Raw genomic sequence first — 22,788 nt, forward strand, 5'->3', positions numbered from 1 at the left:
CTCAATAGTATTAATATCGCAATGATACGGTGGTAGCCTCAAAGCTAGAAATCCATGCTCTTTGAGCATCGTGTTGAATTTAAATAGTTTAGTTGTGGGCGAGTTTCTCTTGACCAAATCAGGCAATTCAATTTTTTGCATATCTGGGGAAATGAGAAATGTTATTTGCAGAGAGCCAATCCATAAGAACTTGCTTCTTATTAGACCAATTTGGAACTTTTTGATCGAATAGAGTGATATGAAGCGTTATCAATTATAACAACAGCATTTTTAAGAAGGTTTGGAATTAGTTTTTCTTCTGCCCACTTTTCGAAGATCGTAGAATTCATTTGCCTATGGTAATTGGCTTTGTATAGCAAGTTTGAATTCAGTAAAAAACCCATTTCTCCACCCGCACACAAAATTATTATGCGCAGCGAGGTATTTCCGGTTTGTAGCACTTCACATTCTTCTTTAGACTGCCAACATTTTCCCTAATTTAAATTACTATCAATCCATGTTTCATCTAGATACACAATCGATTTTTTTTCCTCCCTGAAACGTCTTATTGCTCTCAAATACTGCGTTCTAGATAAAACAATGTCACTTTGCTCCATGATAAGTTTCCTTTTATTCTGGGACTTTTTAAAACAAAATCCAATTTCATGAAGTATTTTTCTTAAAGTTTCTCTTTTCCAAGGAAAATTAATTTTTTCTTTAAGCACAGGAATCGATTTTGGAACAGTTGGCACTCTTTTCTTGACCACGTAAAATTCGTGAATAGTTCTTCTTATAATGTCTACATCAAAATCATTCAAAGCTGTGGTTTCGATGGTTTTCTTTACTCTGGCACTTTTTTTTTTAGGAGATTTAAATTTTGGCTTACCTTCACCTTTTGATTCAGTATGAATTCTTTTAACAGTCGACCCCGATACACCCGCAATTGCACTTGCATGTTTTATGACTTGAGAAAGGGGAACAAGGAGACGATTCTTTTTCACAGAATGTCAGCACATTATTCAATATTCTTTTGCAAGAGCTACTGAAACGTTTAACAACAGAACTTGTTGACTGTACTGGATCCATCATACAAATTAATAATAAAAAAATAATGCAAAAAAGCGAACAACAAAAATCAAGCTAGTACTAGTACAGCGACAGACAAGAAAGCACGTGATTTCACATGTTGGCGACCAATTCATACATCCTTCATTTCTTTCTCCCCTTCAGCATGAATCGACTATTCTTCGCAAAATGTCAAGGAGAGATCTACAAACGGTGGGCGAACTATAATGATGTAAATTTTTCATGTAATACTATCATATCCTGTACACCCTTTGAGGGTATATATCAGGAATTTGATGATGATGATGTGCAAAACTCAAACTAAACAATGAATATGCAGACAAAAAAGAGAGAGAGAAATAAGTGGTTTATAAATTATGTCAAAATGCAATAAAACTAACTAATAAATAATTGAAAAGCACATTACTGTTACCTTGTGTGGATTAATAACTTTAATGGTCTGTTTGATTCCTCCAGAATTTGCAGCTGGTATTACGGTACCAGATGGTGGAAGAAGTTGTAACTGGAATGTCTGAAATAAGGTAGAAAAGAAAATGAAGTGATAAAAATATATTTAAAACTGAGAATGAATCTGCAGAAAAGTTCAATATGTAGTATTAAAATAATTCCAAATATTCATTATAAGAAACATCACACAATCAAATAAATTGGCATCCATCTTATATATGTATAACACAATCAATTACATATCATACTAGTCGATTTATTTGATTGGTATAAAATATACAATAATGATGTTATTAACATTGCAGTTATTACTCAGAACAAATATAAAGTCACTGATAATGGGAATGGGAAAAGGTGGCCTTGCTTAAGTGCTTGCCAAAGCTCAATACGTGGGAAGAGAACTCCACATAACCTTTTAAGGAATGTGCAGAACCAACTAGAGATTCTAACCTGATGTCCAATCCTCACTTTATCATGGTGCATCCTGTTAGTAGGTATCTACCTGGATATTGAATGAATGACAGGCTAGCATTATGGAACTTAGTTGACCAAACTGTATTATGTATTAGCTTAAACCAAAAAAAAAAAATTTATGATACAATATGATGGAATTTCAAACTAGCAGAACCAGGGCATCATCTGATTAAACAGTGAAAAGTCAGCAAATGAAACAAACTCCAAATCACTGTCAGTAGAATTCAACATAGGCAAAATCAGTGTAAGAGGAATCAATGGAAAAGAAGCAGAAGTTGCAGAAGAAATAGAGAAATACCAGGCCGATATAATTGGTGTTACCAAAACCAAGACAAAAATGTCAGATCCTTCTAAATAACCAGTACAGGATGTTACATTCAGCAATAATGATCAGGGAAAGAAAAGAGTAGCTATATTATTCAACAACAAACATGTGAATCTTCTTGAACGGCAGGCAATATTAGAGTGATGTGGACAAACATAACAATGAGGAATTGGATAGCGAGACTTATTTGTGCCTTTGATGTTGATATTTCACTTTTATAATAACTCTTCTTCTGTGATAATGTCCTACCATACATCACTTGCTGATATCTATCACAGAGTTCATCTCCAATCCAATGTCACAATCTATTAAATACATTTACAAAATCTAAATATAACACAGTCTATGCATCTCCTTTGCCAATACATTTGTTAATTTGTTGTGATATGTAAGTACACTGCTAAACTACAATCTTCCATTAGCAAACTCATGCTGTCTATGTTGCTGTTATCAACCTAATTATGAATATTGGTCCTCACTAACCTCTTGAGTACTACTTTAACCACACTTCAGACACACAAGATGGCATGACTTATATGAAGCCTCAGTCTTATTGTCTCCTTTTAACAATTTTGCTCTTAATCAACTTCTTTGGAACCAATCTCGATGTAAGACAAATAATAAAAAAGTACATCAATGCTGCTAACATCCAAGACCATGTCTCAAAACCCGATATATACGGTATTTGGAAAGAAATCAATGGACACTCCTGTGGGAAAGATGTTGAAAGTTTATTTTTCACTTGGTTAGAGTATAATAAATTTAGTTTAATCCTTTATCCAAGTGTGAGCAAACAAAGTTTGCACCTGAAAGTATCTTCAGGACTGGGGTAAGGTGGTACAACACCAGGGCACTCCTTGCAAAGGTGGAGCAAGCTACCAACACTCCTATCTTAGTATCTCCCATAATGCAAAACACATCTCCTTGCAGATATGTCTAATGTTATGCATTAAGGGAAGGGCCACAACCCAGACTAGTTTTGACCTTTATTGAGGTCTCTTCAGTGGGAGCCAGGCCCAAGTGGAGATACCAGGCAGAAGCATTAGCAGGTCATCTCTACCTATAGGAGTTGCCACCTTACCCCAGTCCTGAAGATACTTTCAGGCGCAAACTTTGTTTGCTCACACATGGATAAAGGATTAAACTAAATTTATTATATTATGTGGGAAAGATGCATCATGCCATGTCATGAGTCATGTACTTGTAGCCAGTATAAATTGGGAAATGCGATGCTCCCAAGTTAGTGCAACTGTGTCTGTGTGAAATGGCTGTGAGAAGGGAACTGACAGTTTCAAAGAGGCATTGTAATACGATGCCATAACACATGGTGATATATACACTGCCTGGAAAGAAGTCAACAGACAATCCTGTGGGCAAGATGCATCATCTTGCCTACAGGATTACATCATCTATGTAACAAGTCATGCACTTGTAGCCAGTATAAATTTGGGAATGTAATGCTCCCCAAGTTAGTGCAATTGTGTTTGAGTGAAATGGCTGTGAGAAGAAAACTAACAGTTTCAAAGAGACATTGTGATAGCATGCCATATTGCATGCCTATCTCTCTCTCTCTCTCTCTTTGGCAAATTGTTGACAAATTCGGCCATCCCAGATCAACAATCAGTGATACCATACTGAGATGGAAGTGCAGGGAGTAACTACAAGTGCTATCCAGTTTATGACCCACCACACAAACGTGACCACAAAGTGCTCCAAAGGATAATATGTAAACACTGCCATTTGTTGGCTGACACATTGAATGCAGAGTTCTGGACATCAACTGGAAAATGAATCTGCACAAAAACATTCAGAACCAAGACTCTCAAAATGAGTTTCCATGATATGACCGCAATATGCATGCCCCACATCACCCGAACCAACATGCAGCATCATCTTCAGCAGTGCAAAGAGCATGTACTGTGAGACGTGGAAGCCTGGAAAGCTGTGTTATAGTGACAAATCATACTACATCCTCTACCGAGCAGATGAATGGGTGTGGCGGATGCCCGGTCAACGTCTCTTATGTAACCCCAACTATGAAATTTAGAGGTGGCAGTGTGATGGTATGGTCCAGTGATGATTCCTGGTTTGGCCTTGAACCTCTGTTTGTGGCACCCTGAATTGAATTTTGAGAGGTATCTGAACATTCTGAGCAATGCAATGCTTCCTACTTTGTGGCAATTCTATGGAACTAACCACTGTCTCTTTCAGCAAGAAAATGCACCATGTCATAAGGTTGCTGCTGTAACTGCACGGCTTGTGGACATGAACATCACCACACTTGACTGGCCTCCATAGAGCTATGATCTCAACCCTACTTAACAGTAGAGTGAACTGGAGCATCAGGCAGTCAAGGGATGCCTGCCCCACAACAGTCCAGGACCACATTACATGCCTACAAGAAGAATGGTCCAAAATTCCCATTGAATGCTACTATATACTTGTGGAAAGTATGCCCTGCAGGGCTGATACAGTTACTGCAGTGAAAGGAAGCCCATCATCTTATTAAGGTGAGCACCACGGCCATTTGTTCCTCACACTATAGTGTCCGTTGACTTCTTTCTAAGCAGTGTATATCATCATCATGCCTTACAACCTTACCAACATCAAGTTCACTCAGTTCTTCATATATACCTCACTCAACATCATTCTTTACTTCACTCTTCCCACTGCATTCAAGTTCTGCATTTTGTCACATTCATGAGGATGAAATACCTTTATCAACTGCTCATGTAATATCTCAACTACATCCCCTGCAGTGGTTATTAGTTTATCATTTTCACCAACCAGTATCATCCTTTCATAATCATTCCTTCTTTTACTAGCCATGTATCAAAATAACTCTCTGGGATTTTTTTTCTTGGCCTCATTAGTTGAATGCTGCTCATACTGCACTTCTGCATCTTTACCACCTTCTTCACCCACTCTTTGTAATCTTCATGCATCTACAGTACAGATTACTTCCTGATCTGTACTGATTTCAGCATTGTTATTTTCAATTGAGAGATATGGATCATACTATAATTTGTTATATTTCTTTTGTTTCTCTTATCTCTTTCTTTGTTATTTAATTTCCTAAATATTTTACTAGATATTTCTTGCCTTTCATAAATTCTCTTCTATATATATATATATATATATATATATATATATATATATATATATATATATATATATATATATCAGTGGCTTTGCATGCCCATTTCGGTTGAGTGTGCTGTAGTTTGGCTTATGCAACCCACACTACAAAATGCACGTTAATTTGACCATATGATTGCATTTTTATCGATGTATAAAAATTTTAAGAGTGCATAACACATCAATGCTCATATTAATTGGTTCGATGACATTAATTATAGGATAACTTTGAATACTTTTATTTATCGATTAATTGTAACCAAATCTGCATAGATTGGGGGATAACATGTTTGTTTAAAGATATATTAGAAAACAATAATGAAGGAGAATGCTATATTTGGTTTGTATATTTGAATTACTCAAAGGTGTAAATATACAATGTCGATTGGTAGAGCCTCTGCTACTAATGACTCAGTTAAGTAAGTTTGAGCGCGGTTAGTAGTTGGAAGGGGATCAATCGTTCAATGCTGTTGGCACACTCTCCCTCGATGAGTCTTTGGACTCCTTGGAGGTGTCAAATAATAATAATAATACTACTTGTTATGTTTATTTTTCTCCATTTGGTTAATACTTCCATTTTAGAAACTACTAAATAATGATAGACTTCATTTCTTCTGTAAACATGTGCATGTCTTATGTTTATGATTAGTATGATATAAGCAATTATATTTCTTATTCCTTTACTACTCTGCAAAGGTATATTTATTTATTTTTTTTTATTAAAAAAAAAAAGGATCAGTCATCTTTAAATAATAGAAAATGCAAAAGTAATGGCAGATTATTTCAACTCTAGCACTAAGACCTCTTGCTATCAATATTGAATTGTTTTTATTGCATTTATTTAGATGTTTTTGTAGATCCTCATAAAATTCAGAATCTTCTTTTCTCCTTCCTTTTTTTTTTGGGGGGGGGGGCATAGTAAAATACAAAAATACACTTTAGATTTTTATATTTTATTTTTCTATTTATTATTAATTAAAATGGCTACATGTTATAATCATCTATGTTTTTTGTTCTTTTCAACTTTTATTTTGTTTCTGTTATCACTGCTATATTAATATTTCTGATTTCTAGTTGTTTTATTAATTCCAATGCATATACTTTTTTTACATTCCAACTAACTACTTCTGCTGTTATGACTAGTCAAGGATAAAGATAAAAGATTAGGTATATCCTTGACTAGTCATAACCTGTCATTTCTATCTGGTGAAAACGTTTCTCCCAACCTGGTGAACCTGGATATCTCAGTCTGTCACCTACTTCTTGACTAGTCCTGCTAGAGAGAGAGACTACCAGTAGTTTAGCTACTGGCATCTCTTGAGGTCAGCACACAAACAAGCCTCTTTATCACTTCAAGGAGGAGATGCCATGAAGGGTGGAAAGAATTTACTTCTGCAGACATGTTTTCAACTTAACTGTTATTGCTAAGACTGGCTTCATTATTGGTATCATCATTAGCAGTGATGACAATATTAACAGTACATAATAATCTTCTCACATCATTACTTGTCAGCAACTGATCTATGACAACTTCATATTGTGAACAGAGCAAGAAGCTAATAAATTCCATTATTTTGAGGCATGGCTAGACATTGCAGTCAGGCCTCAAAGTAGTTAAAGTATCACTACCCAAGAATTAACTGAGACAATGGCACTTTCATTTTTATGAACAAAATATATAAGACTGGAAGTTTATCCACAACCAGATAATTAGTATCTCTCATATATGAGGGTGGTCTGAAAAGTTATCAGCCTAACAATGAAAAACGAATTTATAATTTCAAAATTATTTCCCTTAAGACTAATACATTTATTCCAGCGATGCTCCAGCACCATTATCCCGTCCCTGTAGTGGTTCTCAGTAAGATCTGCAAAATATCCCTCTACAGCTGCAATCATCTCAGTTAGAGATAGAAGTCTGAAACACCTCTGTGGGCAGGTGTGTTGTCCTGATGAAAGATGATTTTTTTTTCATTCTGCAAACTGGGTCTTTTCTCACGAATTTTTTTGTCTAGTCTGGTTAAAAGATCGGAATAATATTCCTCAGTTATTGTTTTACCCTTTTCAAGATAATTAATAAACAAAATGCCCCTTTAGCATCCCAAAACACTGATGCCATGAACTTTCTTGCAGATGGAATCAACTTTGTCTTCTTTGATGCTGAACAACTGGTTTCTATCCACTGTTTTGACTGCTGTTTGGATTATTCTGGTGTGCATTGGTGAATCCAAGTCTCATCCATAGTAATAAATCGACGCACAAAATCAGTTTTATTCTTGTTAAAATGCTCCAAGCACTGTTCAGAGATTTTCATACGAGTGCATTTTTGATCTGCTGTGAGCAAGCGCGGCACTCATCTTGTACAAAGCTTTTTCATTTTCAATTCTTCATGCAAAATATATCCAAATATATCCTACCAGTTCTTTTGAAATGTCGATTGTCTCAGCAATTTCACAAACATTGATTTGCCGGTCATCCAATACCATTTCGTTCACTTGATCAATGATTTCTGGTGGTGTTACACTTTTTGGATGTCCTTCACGTGGATCATCTTCAAGGCTGGTACGGCCACGTTTAAACCTGGCAGCCCATTTCTTAATTTCGAAAATGAAGGAGAAGAGTGCCCATAAACTTTTATGAACTTCGAATGAATTTCTTTTGGAGTTAAACCTTCTTTTACGAAGAATTTTATAACCGCACAATACTCAATTTATCCATTTCAAGGGATATAGACAACACTTTTGCTTCAGACAGCTGCATATAAAACAAACTACTTGATAGAATGACTTGCAATTTCACGTGGATGCTTATGACAGATGTACCAAATTAGAAAAAAAAATCTTGCTGGTAGTGTTGCCATCTATGATTGAGGACGAGAACATTTCAGACCACCCTCGTATAACACCTTCTTATTAATATTATTTCTTTGCTTATTCTTTTTTGTATTAATGATTTATGCTATTATTTATACATGTTATTTTATATTAGGTACATAATGTTGATATGGTCATTACTTTAACTATTAATAACAGTCACTACAGTTACTTATTAATAATGTGACCTGCATACTAACAATGCTGTAAATGGCTTTCATGGAGATATTTTATGTTGAGTCCATATAGAAGACATTGTATGTTCAACTGATAGTATATTAGTACCATGTATGGGTAGTGGGTTGAGAAAAGAGACACTTATTTACATTTGATATGAAGCCTGTATACTGAATTCCTTCAGAAACACATAAGTGTGTGTGTGGGGGGGGGGGGGGGGAACTGTTCCACAATGTAGCAGCAGCAGGAGTGAAGGAGGAAGAAAAGAAACTTGTACTCTTAAGTTGGGAGTTGTAACGTGAAGGTACGTTGGGTAGCATCTGCATGTGTTTTAATGATTGAATGGTATTTTATATGAATATTTACCATAGAAATATTTAAAGAAGATACATATTTGCAGAAACCAAACATTGACGTGGAAGTGGGTGAAGTGAGTTGATAAGAGATGGATCATTAAAAAATCTGACTGACCTCTTCTGTATTGATTCAAGTATTTTTAGTGAGCTTTGAGGCTTCACCAGAAATGTGAGAGCAGTAAAAAATAATTGAGCAGATTTATGATTTGTATGAAGTTAACAGCTGTTCAAAGATGAAGTAATAATTAGAGAAATCCCAGTTTCTTTGGAAGTTGAGGAGGCAATAGTTGTGATGTGCTTATGCCAGGACTTGATGTCAGAGTAATTCCAAGAAGAGAAGAGATTGACAAGCCTATCTGAATCCATTGAAGGATGACATGGTGATCAGAATTGAGGGCAGTAGAGATTTGTGATCTGTGAAATGGGGCGATCTGTGTAGTGCAAGGTTTGTCAAATGAAGTAGGTTATTGATATAATAGAAGGAAGAGGGTTGGTGAGAGAACAGACCTCTGTGGAATCCAATGTTAGTTGAATAGTGGGAGTGTTGGATCCTACTTCTTCTCAATCTATACTTTGGATCCGACATGATTATTATTACGATGTTCTTAACTAATTGATAAGTTGTAAGTTGATTTCTAATTCAAATATAAAGAAAATTTATATTTAAAGACTGCTCCACTTTATATCTGAATTAGTTCAAGAATTGAAGATAAACCAACTCTCAAATACCCTTCCTTTATATGTTGTTATTATATATACTAGCCGAGAATATTTAACTTACTTAGTTTACCTGCTTTGGTTCAAATATTTTATGAATGGTGCAGTAAAAGAGATTCAGGCAAAATACAACTTTTGATTAACAAAAACAAACATTTAATTTTAGAATCACAAATTTTACACTTAAGATAAAATCACTAATTAAGTTATACACACTTCAGCCTTTCTGATAATACTGTCATACAAACTCAGACAATGGTAAATTTGTTATCTTTAATACCGTCTTCTCACAGTTCCTTAAGTTCCAAATACAATAAAATCGCAGTAATACCTCTTTACAAGCAAACACTTTTAAATTTACACTTCAGCTAATCTTCACAATAGTTACTGTTAACATAAGGAAATTCTGGGATGAAACACACTCACATCTCTGCGTAGGAATATTAATGGTTGGAATGTTCTTACCGATAATCTTCTTTCTTCATCTACTTATATGCAAACACTTTTTATAACTGTAAACACTTTATACAATAAACGGCACTCATTGAACTAAATCTTCTAAGCAATAACTGAATTAATCAACGGTTACAATGCACATAATCAAACGTTCTTGCATAAAGTACTACTGATCACTTATGAATTAAGGTAACACACAATAATTCCTTGACTTGAAGTTTTATATCCACAGTTGTCCATTCCTCTGGCATTCAATTAATTCTTTAGGCACTATAATTCTAAACACAGCTATCGTTAAACTTCAACTTTACAGCCTCTACTATTCTCTAGTAACTTCGTGCTTTGCTTCAAGGTTCCGTATGTCCTTGAAAGGTCGGCGCTGAAATTAAATCTCAACTCAAGTATCGCTAGTCTATTTAATAGTCTCTCAGCTGTTGTCCATAGCTATAATTGTTATTCTACAACTTATTAGCTAACTGCTTCTCGACTAGTAGACTTAAATTAGCTGCTTGAGTGACTTGCCGACTCTCTAATATCGCACTCTGATTCCCCGAATGCTGAATACTCTGATTCCAACCAAATGCCAATTCTCTCCATGTTTCCTATCTATCTCCTTCTCTCTCACCTTCTATCTCTATTTTTCAGCGTTCCTTGCTTATATATATATATATATATATATATCCCTTCTTCCCGCCTAAATTGTTCTCGTGATCTCTTTAACTAAAACTCTTTTCAATAGTTTTCAACATTCTCCTCACGCACTGTTCCAAACTCGTGCTTGCTCACTTACATACGTCTCCATGACAACAAAACAAAACATAATAAAATTGAGCTATTGCATAACGTTAAACTTCTACAAATAGGAATAAATAGAGAATATTTACATTTCAATTAATGCGCAGTTAAATTATCAAATACAAGTTCTTATAATATTAATATAGTAATAAATAAAATAGCTTAATAATATTTAATACAGTCTTTTCATTATTAATACATATATCTTTGATTAATTAATTAAATATTAGATAAAATTAAAGGTAGTTATATGAATATTAAATTGTAAAATAAGTTGTTTACATTAAATAATATTTACAAGTCTAGCCTTTGTGATGGAAGATCATGTTGGATTCTGAAGCAAATAATAATTACTTAAATCTCTATATATTCAGAATCCAACAAAGGCTTATTCTTCCTTTGAAAAATTTTTCTTTAAAGAAAAATTTTTCACATTAGACTCACGAGTGGAGAAAACTGACTTCTTATCTCCCTTCTGAGATGTTAAGTAGCACTTAGTTTGAATATAATTGGATTCCTTATTACAGTCTATGTATTTATTTCTCTGGATCTCTCCACTTGAGTTCTTATTGTTTTTATCATAAGCAGAATTTTGATTGCTACACTTATAATGTGATATTGTCCTTTCAGGGCAGAAGTTCTGTTCTCTGTCATTAACTTTTATCCTCAGTTGTCTATCATCTTGGTAATCTGTGTCTTTAGTCCTTCTTCTGTGATCACTCATTCTTTTGTATCTCCAATGACTTTCCAAATTTCTAATTTTACTACTTAAGGCAGTTACCTTGACAAAATTTGCCTTAACTATTTGTTGATCATTAGTGCCAACATCTCAATTTTGCATGGATATTTGTTGTTGTGATGGCTCATTAGTATCTTGTAGTGTTTCAGTCTGATAAAACACATCAGAATTCACATCATCATCCTTTTTAGTTAATTGACTTACAGATGACCTTTCCTTAGTAGATGGCCCTAATTCATATGGCAATTTAAACTGCTTTGTCTGGTGTCTAGGTTTATCATAATCATGATTTCCATTTCTTCTGGTACATCTCTTCTTGTTCATCAGGGATACTTCCCTCTTAGAAAAATCACAGAATTGATACCTTGCTAAAAAATTTGTTCCTAAAATAATGTGGGAGCTTAAGTTGGATGTAGTGGGGACAACAAGTAAATCTTGCCACACACATAGTCCAAATTCTGGTATAAATCTTTGCATGAAGTTTCTCATATGCCATGTAGCTCGAGTCTGAGAGAGTATTAATTCTTAATTCTTACAGGTTCTCTCAGCTTGGCAGTGCTTTTCCATAGTTTGTTCTTCAGGGTTAAGAAATAATCCATTCTAATGGTAGAGGCATTGCATTCCGTATCTAATAAGATGTTACATTTAGAGCCCAGGATATCTCCTCTAATTCTCATCATTCTTTCATTAGGTGCTTGGTGTTTCTGAATTCTATTATTTCTTCTGTGGGGTATGTATCCAAATTTCGAGTCCCATCTGCTATTAGAGTAGTTTCCCTTGTTATGGAAACAATTCCTGGCATAATGTCCAACTTTGTTGCAATTATAACATTTGAGAGGATCTCTTTGTTTTGTCTCTGTCTTAGATTGAGGGATAATAGACACCTGTTGTTTAACATTATCTAGTCTTTGAATTACCTTATCTAGACTAGTTAAAATGGGTTGATTTTGTTTTTCCACTTCATGGTTAATTATCTCATTAATTTTATCAGTTGTGGGGTTTTGGTTTTCTTGAGACTTCAAAGTAATAGCTGATAATTGTCTCACAACCTCATTAAGACTATCCATTATTGGCTGATTTAACCTATTTACTTCCTGGTGAGTTAAGGTTTGCACTTCTGTCATCAGCCTCTTGTCAAATTGTTCTTTACCTTCAGTTATGCAATTAATACCACTTGAAATTTCTCCAATATTCCTTCCTTTTCCTTTTTCATCCTTATTTTTCTTTTCAACATCAGATTAGTTCAAGGAACAACCAGTCTTATTTACAACATTAACAAGACTTACACTGAATGAGGGATAAAAGTCTCCTAACATTTGTTCTTTCTCCTTGACACTTTTGAGACACTCTTCTAAGGTGGAAATTTTCTTCTTATAGGCTGTTTTCTCTTAATTCTGATCTAATGCCTTGGCGGAACTGTTGGAATACAGCCCAATCCAAGTGAGGCTTATCCTCATTAGTCACATTTAAACTGTTGGCTAGTGTCAATAAACGATTTTAAAAATCAGTAACAGTCTCTTTATCTTTTTGTAAGACTCTCTGTAACTTCCATAAATTTGGGCCAATACTTCTTAATTTTGAGAACTGTGAAATCAAGTTATCCTTAAATTTTTGATAATCTAATGTTTCCTTTAGCACTGGAGATGAGTTAAAATGTTTTAGCCTGTCGACTGTGCCATTTTGTTGGATCCTACTTCTTCTCAATCTATACTTTGGATCTGACATGATTACTATTATGATGTTCTTAACTAATTGATAATTGTAAGTTGATTTCTAATTCAAATATAAAGCAAATTTATGTTTAAAGACTGCGCCACTTTATATCTGAATTAGTTCAAGAATTGAAGATAAACCAACTCTCAACTACCCTTCCTTTATATGTTGTTATTATATATACTGGCCGAGAATATTTAACTTACTTAATTTACCCGCTTTGGTTCGAATATTTTATGAATGGTGCAGTAAAAGAGATTCAGGCAAAATACAACTTTTGATTAACAAAAACAAACATTTAATTTTAGAATCACAAATTTTACACTTAAGATAAAATCACTAATTAAGTTATACACACTTCAGCCTTTCTGATAATACTGTCATACAAACTCAGACAATGGTAAATTTGTTATCTTTAATACCGTCTTCTCACAGTTCCTTAAGTTCCAAATACAATAAAATCGCAGTAATACCTCTTTACAAGCAAACACTTTTAAATTTACACTTCAGCTAATCTTCACAATAGTTACTGTTAACATAAGGAAATTCTGGGATGAAACACACTCACGTCTCTGCATAGGAATATTAATGGTTGGAATGTTCTTACCGATAATCTTCTTTCTTCATCTACTTATACGCAAACACTTTTTATAACTGTAAACACTTTATACAATAAACGGCACTCATTGAACTAAATCTTCTAAGCAATAACTGAATTAATCAACGGTTACAATGCACATAATCAAACGTTCTTGCATGAAGTAATACTGATCACTTATGAATTAAGGTAACACACAATAATTCCTTGACTTGAAGTTTTATATCCACAGTTGTCCATTCCTCTGACATTCAATTAATTCTTTAGGCACTATAATTCTAAACACAGCTATCGTTAAACTTCAACTTTACAGCCTCTACTATTCTCTAGTAACTTCGTGCTTTGCTTCAAGGTTCCGTATGTCCTTGAAAGGTCGGCGCTGAAATTAAATCTCAACTCAAGTATCACTAGTCTCTCAGCTGTTTTCCATAGCTATAATTGTTATTCTACAACTTATTAGCTAACTGCTTCTCGACTAGTAGACTTAAATTAGCTGCTTGAGTGATTTGCCGACTCTCTAATATCACACTCTGATTCCCCGAATGCTCAATACTCTGATTCCAACCAAATGCCAATTCTCTCCATGTTTCCTATCTATCTCCTTCTCTCTCACCTTCTATCTCTATTTTTCAGCGTTCCTTGCTTATATATATATATATATATCCCTTCTTCCCGCCTAAATTGTTCTTGTGATCTCTTTAACTAAAACTCTTTTCAATAGTTTTCAACATTCTCCTCACGCACTGTTCCAAACTCGCGCTCGCTCACTTACATACGTCTCCATGACAACAAAACAAAACATAATAAAACTAAGCTATTGCATAACATTAAACTTCTACAAATAGGAATAAATAGAGAATATTTACATTTCAATTAATGCGCAGTTAAATTATCAAATACAAGTTCTTATAATATTAATATAGTAATAAATAAAATAGCTTAATAATATTTAATACAGTCTTTTCATTATTAATACATATATCTTTGATTAATTAATTAAATATTAGATAAAATTAAAGGTAGTTATATGAATATTAAATTGTAAAATAAGTTGTTTACATTAAATAATATTTACAAGTCTAGCCTTTGTGATGGAAGATCATGTTGGATTCTGAAACAAATAATAATTACTTAAATCTCTATATATATTCAGAATCCAACAGGAGGATAAGGAAACACCCTATCACACAGTGTGCATCCAGTCAGAAAGTAGAAACTCAACGGAAGAAGTGGTAGATAGGGCAAATAATGTGAGCTTGCTTAATGCTTGTCTCAGACTCTGTCAAAATCTTTGGAGGAATTGAGTACAGTCAGTTGAGATTCACCAAACTTCTCCATGGTGCTTGTCCAGAAATGGGTGATATCTGAGTAGATCTGTTGATTATCAGCAGTAGAATCATACTGGCAGGTATTTATTAGTAGGATACTGATGGTTTTCTCCATTACTTTAAAGAGGACACATAGGTGAGAGAGAGATTGAGCGATGATCACAGGCCAATTTCCAGGCTGTGAGGTAGATACCAGTGGAGTAAGAGAGCATAAACACATGAAATAGGACAAGAGTTAGTTCTAGTGCACAAACCTTCAGGACAATTGGAGGAATGCCATCAGGACCAGGAGACTTTTTTCTGTGTGTCTAAATTTGGACAATATTCTTCCAATCTCTTTCTGGCAAATGACAGAGGACATTTACGATAATCAGTTAAGCATGCATTGGAGGAAAAGTGTGAAGCTTTGTGGGTGGGAGGAGTGTTGGGCAAAAATTATGACCAGTTACTCTGCCAAGAGACCAAATGGTTTGGCTGCTGCTGCTATTTGCTGGAAAAGAGGCAAATTTTTCAAAGCAATGATAGTTTTCTTGCAGCTCTTTCAGGCTTGGGCATAAGCACTAAAGGAAGATGAAATTCTTGATGAAGGTCAGTTGTGGTAAGCTTGAATTTTTACTTGTACAGCCTTGGCACATCTTTTAAAGAAACAAGGTTTAATAGGGAATGACAGTTCACAGTGTGAGGAATATATGTTTCCATACCGGTAAGGATTACTTAGGTGATACATTTGGTGCATATGTTTGGGATGGAAGGCTGAAAACAACAGTCCAACCATGGGAATGAGGCATAGAAGTCAAAAAAGTTGTTGCACTCAGTGCGAGCGTTGTTCCATGGATGAGGAATTAAGCATTAGATTGTGATGTGAATTACCTCGGGGTACTTATAACATTCATAACACTGTACTTATAAATAAGTACAGTGTACCTGTATTGAGGAATAGATATAGGGTGTCTTGGGAGTGGTTAGAGTTATCTAACATTCTGCTAGGCATGTGATCAATTTATGTACGGTCATTAGTGATAGCAAATGTCTCAACATCTGTTATAGATGCACACTATAACAAACACCATTGATGAAATGATCTGATATAACTATGCGCATCTATAGCAGGCAGAGATGTTGAGACATTTGCCATTTCTAATAACCTTACACAAATGTTTACATGCCTACCAGAATGCTAGATAACTCTAACCACTTCCCAACCACCCTATTAGTTAAATAATTTAAATGCTAATTAAGGATTTTAATTTTTATAAGTTCATACTTTTCTAGTTTTTTTCCCTATATGTCTCCCCTTATTGTTTGTATTTGTACTTTTTTATGTTGTATAGTACATGTTGTGTGTGTGCATTTTATGTGGTTTCTGCCAATTATTTGTTGTCTGTCATCAGAGTACAATTTTACATCGATACGCACGATAATCAGTTAGCGTGATCGAGTGAAATGATACTATTTCCTGCTTTAAGTGAGTGATTAATCAGTTGACAATTTTTTTAAGTTATGTGAAATTTTTTGTCGCCAATCTGCAGTGAGCGGAAAGGCTGAAAGTCATTAAGAGACATGAAAGTGGTGCTAGTAATACAACGAATGTGCAAGACCTGGGATACAGTGAGTCTACAGTTCGGACTATATTAAATAAAAGCAAAGAATAAGGAAAAGTTGCTACTGCTTCTTTAAGCATGCAGATCACCCAAAATAGAAGCCATTTAATGATTGAGATGGAGCGTCTTCTATCACTCTGCATTGAGAATTATAACCAAAAAAGAATACCTCTTAGTACAGGGAATATTCAGGCAAAATTTCTCAATATTTTTACCTCATTGAAAGAGACCAAATTTCAAGAGGAATGTGAAAACTTTACTGCAGGTTTAGGATGGTCTGACCCTTTTAAAAATCAAACTGGAATGCATAACGTAAGAATAACTGGTGACTTTAAACTCAAGACTATGTTAGTTTTTCATGTGCAAAATCCAAGATCTAACATTATTGAAGAAATCAGCACAACTGGAAAAGAACTTGGATTTAATGAACTGGATAATGAAGATGTAAGAAACTTGTTCAATTCCCATTCAGAATAGTTAAGCGAGAATGATCTCCTTCAACTAGAAGAACAGTGTGCATATGAAGATGAAGAAGATATGGAGTGCAAACAAGAAGAGAATGTTATGACTAAGAAGCTAACTGTAACAGAACTTCAGCTAGTTTTCAATCACATTGAGCATGATGAGGAAATTTTGTTTGATGCTGATCCTGATATGGAACGAAGCTTTGAAGTCCGCCTGATTCTTAATAAACCGATTGGCAGCTATTGCAAACTGCATGACAAGATGAAAAAGTCAAGCACGATTCAAACATCTTTACTTAATTTTTTTGTAACCAAGTAGCTCAAATCAAATGTTCATCATTATCATCAAATTCCTGCCATGTACTCTCAAGGGGTGTACAGGATATGATAGTACTAGATGAAAAAAATTACATCATTACTAACTTCCTATCTACAATTTTCCTCCAAATCAGTCTGTTACTTGTCAAGACTCCAACATTATCAGATCTTATATTTCTATCGTCTAAGGCACTTTGTACCATATCAATCCACCTATATCTTGGTCTTCCTCTGGGTCATTTTGTTGCCAACCTGGCAGAGACTACTTGTTTTGCTAATCTTTCTTCGCCCATTCTGTTTAAGTGACCATACCACATGAGATTAGCTCTGCTAATGCATTCCTGGATGCTGACAATGTCAAGTTCTTTCCTAATATCCTCGTTTTCAATATGATATTGCCATTGATGCCATCTGTTCACGCCTATAATTTTTCTCAGAACTCTCATATCTGCAGTCTCCAGTCTTTGGTCATGCGTTTTACTTCTGACCCAGCTCTCAGATCCATAAGTTAAAACGGATTTGAACACTGTCTTGTATATAGGAATTTAGTGTTCCGACTAATTTCTCTCTTATTCCATATGAATTTATTCAATTGACTTCCCACCATACCAGCTTTGCTGATTCTGTTGTCTATTTCTATATTTAATTTACCATCTTCACTAAAAATCATGCCTAAGTAACTGAAATGTTTTACTTGTTCCATAGGTCTCATGTTTAGATCAAATGTTTAGACATTAAATAAAAATTTAAGCAATTGATTTTTATTAACTTGGATGATTTTATCCTCTAATATAGCTTATACTGCAATTTTTTCCCCCAAATTTACGCTAACTGATTAATGAATTATAATTATCCCTATTGTTTTTATTGTATTCGTTTAATGCGATTTTGCTTAGAGCACATTAATTGATGGATTAATTAATCGAGTTAAGCGAAGTTTTCCTGTATAGTGAGCATCTAAGCAGTCTGCAAATGATGCAAATTCGAGAATATGAGGATTTCCAGAAAACAATTTTTTTTTTTTTTTAAATGAACATAAAACATATATCACTATTTGTGTCTTTCACTGTTGCAGTAATCAAATTGAATCTGTTTTTGATTATGGCCAATGAGAAAAACACAAGACATAGAAGTTAAGTTTTCAATAAATATTCACATCTATTACAAAAATTTTTTGTATCAACAGTCTGCTATCAAACTGTCCCACTGCATTCACCTCTTCTTTCTTAAAAACAAATAGAGATATCATCAATATCCAACTTTTTAATTACTTGGAAGCCCACCAATTAACCACCTTACCAGCCATGCTCCATCCATCTGTCATAGAAAACATGGAGATGCAAAGTTTAAGATAGTTGACATATTTCATGCCATGGCTCATTGAGTGATTAATTAGTGACCACCAATATATGTTCTGCTATTCTATTCCACAGTAATTTCTAAGCCAACATTACCAAGCTTTAAATTATACTTGCCAAGATTATTCTTGTTTAATCCATTATCCGAGTGTAGGTAAACAAATTTTGCGTGTATGGCATCTTCATGACTAGGCTACTTGTATGTAGAGACTGCTGACTTCATATCAAGTGCCTTCATATCCAAAAATGTAGAGCATACTTCCTTTCAGATGTATATACTGCTATGCATTATGGGAAGCATCACTACCCAGACCAGTTACAACCTTTATTGACATCTTATAGTGGGATCCAGACACAGAAAGATAGGTTAAATTAATGCAGAAGTCATATATTATCTATATACAAGTAGCAAAACAAGCTGTATCACCTTATTATTAACATGCTCTGGGTTAGAAATAGTTGTAGAAAGTTAGCTACAAAGTAAATGATACCTGCCAAGAAATCATATTCTTGTTTGAATATAATACTACAACATTTATACATTTTGTGAATGCCAAACTACTCAATAGAAAACTATAGAATAACCTGTATGTCAGTGAGGAAAAACACATTAAGTAAATAACTTTTTTATCATGTCTTATGCATCATAAGACATCATCAGTACAACTAACAAAAAACAATAGGAATTGAATTCATAAAACAGTAGTGCACATGCTTAAATTGGAATGCCTCTATGTATACAGTTGTGTTTTCATGGATTAAAAAAAAAATACTGGACTGAAATTAAAATGTAGCAGATAAATTGTTGAATACAATTGAGGATAACAATTCCCCAAAACTTTTTGAATAGCGAGAAAGTCATTACGATTAAGATTAGATCTATAAAGCAAGGTTTCAGAACTTAATTTATATAAACATTCATGTTTATATATGGATCTTGTAGTAGTTTGGCGTTTTGCCATTGAATCTTGTGGTTAGCATATTTGATACCATGTTGTGCAAGACCAAATAACAAACCCCCCCACCCTCCAAAAAAAAAAAAAATTAACTACTTTCCTACTAATCAACCAGACAAGAAGCCCACAGGACTCCTATACCATAATATTAAAGGCATCTCTGAACGTGTGGCAAAAATTATGAGAAAATATCAACTCATTGCTACCTACAAACCCATCAACCAAATTCACAACTTGCTACCATCTCCAAAAGACAAACTCCCACCAATGATGCCACGTTGTGTATACTAATGTTTGTGTAACTTGTCTTACTATGGACAAACTGGAAGATCTATAAATAAACATCTCTGAACATCAAGACCACACCTGCCTTATCAAAACTCACAAATCTGGCCTTGTACAACATGGTATCGAAAAAATCACAGGATCCAATGGCAAAATGCCAAGCTACTACATAGGTCCACATATAAACATGAACATTTATATAAATTAAGTGCTGAAGCCTTGCTTTATAGACCTAATCTTAATCAAAATGACTGTCTCGCTATTCAAAAAGTTTTGGGAAATTGTTATCCTCAATTGTATTCAATAATTTATCTGCTATATTTTAATTTAAGTAATTTTAATTTCAGTCCAGTATTTTTTTTTAGTCCATGAAAACACAACTGTATACATAGAGGCATTCCAATTTAAACATGTGCACTACTGTTTTATGAATTCAATTCCTATTCTTGTTTTTTAGTTGTACTGATGATGTCTTATGATACATAAGATGAAATATTTACATGATAAAAAAGTTATTTACTGTAGCATACATGTTATTCCATAGTTATGGATACCCCACAAGTTCCACTATATAAAAAAAAATCCACAGAAAATGAAAACATACCTGCGCAGTTATCAAATTCATTCTCTTTTTGATAGTACTCATTACATTTATTCATTTTGGAAAAATTAAATCACAACATGTGGATTTATTTGCATCTTCACCCATTTTTCATCTTTATTTGAATCACAATTACAACATTACATCACTGATATTTTAATGCTTGATTTATCATGGATATGTTGTTAAAGAAAGTTGAATATCATGGATATGTTGTTGAAGAAAGCATTTATAGCTTTTTTCTGAACTCTATGTATGGTTTATTATTATTTTTTAGTGTAAGAAAAGGTATATAATACATAGTTTATACAGAAAAAAAACACATAGATTATGAATGGAAGAACTGCTGAGAAAAATCGTTTATTTCTAACACTTCACGTATACATTGAAATAATAATCCAATTTATAATTTCCAGTAAGTGAAAAACGTTTTTAAGTAATGGACAAACAGTCTGCTAAATTCTTTGACAGATATCTAAAATAAATTTTGTTTTTAAACCTTTGAAAGCAAACACATTATTGCATATAATGTTTTAATTTATTAATGAGTTTAGCTACTATGTTTTGTCTTTCTTCATGATACTACGTGGTTCATTATGAGAAAAGTAACTGAATTTCACCTGTTATGGTTCCTGAGTTCTTCTTTCTGGTTTTCCTTTTGGCTTTTGGTTATTTTGTTTTCTTATAATACCCTAATTTAGTTTCTTATCTTAAGAAGTTACGTGTACCTGAAATTAGTTCCTGACAAATTATTTTAGGATCGACTGCGCCAGCCAGAAACCAGTTTCTGATACTAAGACTTAAGCTATTAATTATATCAACAATTTAATTGAGGTTAGAGATCACGTGGTATGATTTGTGGCTCCCTTTTTCCCGCTCTTTATACAATATCCCCAACTTATACAGGTCTGAACTTTTCTAAGCGGTAGTTCAGTCTCAGACACAAGAACTCACAAGTTTTAGTTTAAAAGAATACATTTATTTGAACAAAAGATATTTACACTAAAATCATATCTCAATAATATAAGGATAAACTCATGCATAGATTTTCATACTACTGCAATAAATCACTCAAATATCCTAAATGTTAAAATCTCTCTTATCACACAGGCTCATTCAATTTTATGTCAAGAGCATTAGTTAATCATCCTTATTCTTGTATCTCGCATTAGGATTAAGTGATGCTCTCATGGTTATGCAATTCTTAAATATTATCACCTTAGCAAAATGTACATGATATATTCACTCAATTAACAGTCACTGTTTTAGTCAGAGGACTAAACGCTTCCCTAAAACTTATATAAGTTATAGGCTCAATATAAGGAACAGGGCCTTCACACACTATCACATATACTAAATCATTTAATAACTGTTCTGCTATAATGTCTCTCTTACACAAGAGATTAAACTAACATAGGAAGGGCTTATCACAGACGATTAGTCCAAACGGATCACTTAGATGGCTCTAGCAGGTTCTCTCTCCCTTTGTTTCCACTCCTTCTATATGACTTGTTATATATAAAATAAAAGTTCTGCACCTTACCGGCTATTTCCTTAGTGAAGTTGGTTCCTTAACTTTAGTCCTGGGTTTTCTTCGGACGTGGCAAGAGTCTCTTGTCGCTCCGCTGTCTGTTGCCTTCTTTTCTCCTTGAAGGATCTCCTTCGCCGTCCTCACATTGGTAGCAGATTTACCAATGGCTCTGTCTGCTGGTCTGCCAATGTTCTGTCGGATATCTTGTGCATATCGTATCCCACAGCAACGTGGAATGTTGCTGGATACCGGAGACAAGCTTCCTCAGTCTTCACGGCCTTCAAACAAGAACACAGGAAAAAACAGGAACACGAGAGAGCATTTAAAGTGCACACGCCTCCTTATATTTCATCCGCGAGCGCCCTCTCTCATTACTTTCGTCACCTACTTAACTATCCCTGATTCCTCAGGTATTGATGATGTCACATTCTTTTCTCCACGCCTCTCTCTTGATGAAACTGTTACAGTTGAGG

General features: G+C 34.2%; 1 protein-coding gene across 1 annotated transcript in view; it reads right to left on the reverse strand.

The window, feature by feature from the left end:
- Window positions 1–22,788, reverse strand: part of LOC150096566 (AP-1 complex subunit gamma-1-like) — a 449,674-nt gene that overhangs the window by 35,783 nt on the left and 391,103 nt on the right. The window contains exon 21 of the mRNA XM_090408538.1: window positions 1,478–1,576. Within this exon, the coding sequence (XP_090264664.1) occupies window positions 1,478–1,576 (99 nt within the window). The remainder of the gene's footprint in view (window positions 1–1,477; window positions 1,577–22,788) is intronic.

Source organism: Typopeltis vanoorti, chromosome 18 (genome assembly GCF_054136105.1).
Source record: "Typopeltis vanoorti isolate ZY-2024b chromosome 18, IOZ_Tvanoo_1.0, whole genome shotgun sequence".
Lineage (NCBI taxonomy): Eukaryota > Metazoa > Arthropoda > Arachnida > Uropygi > Thelyphonidae > Typopeltis > Typopeltis vanoorti.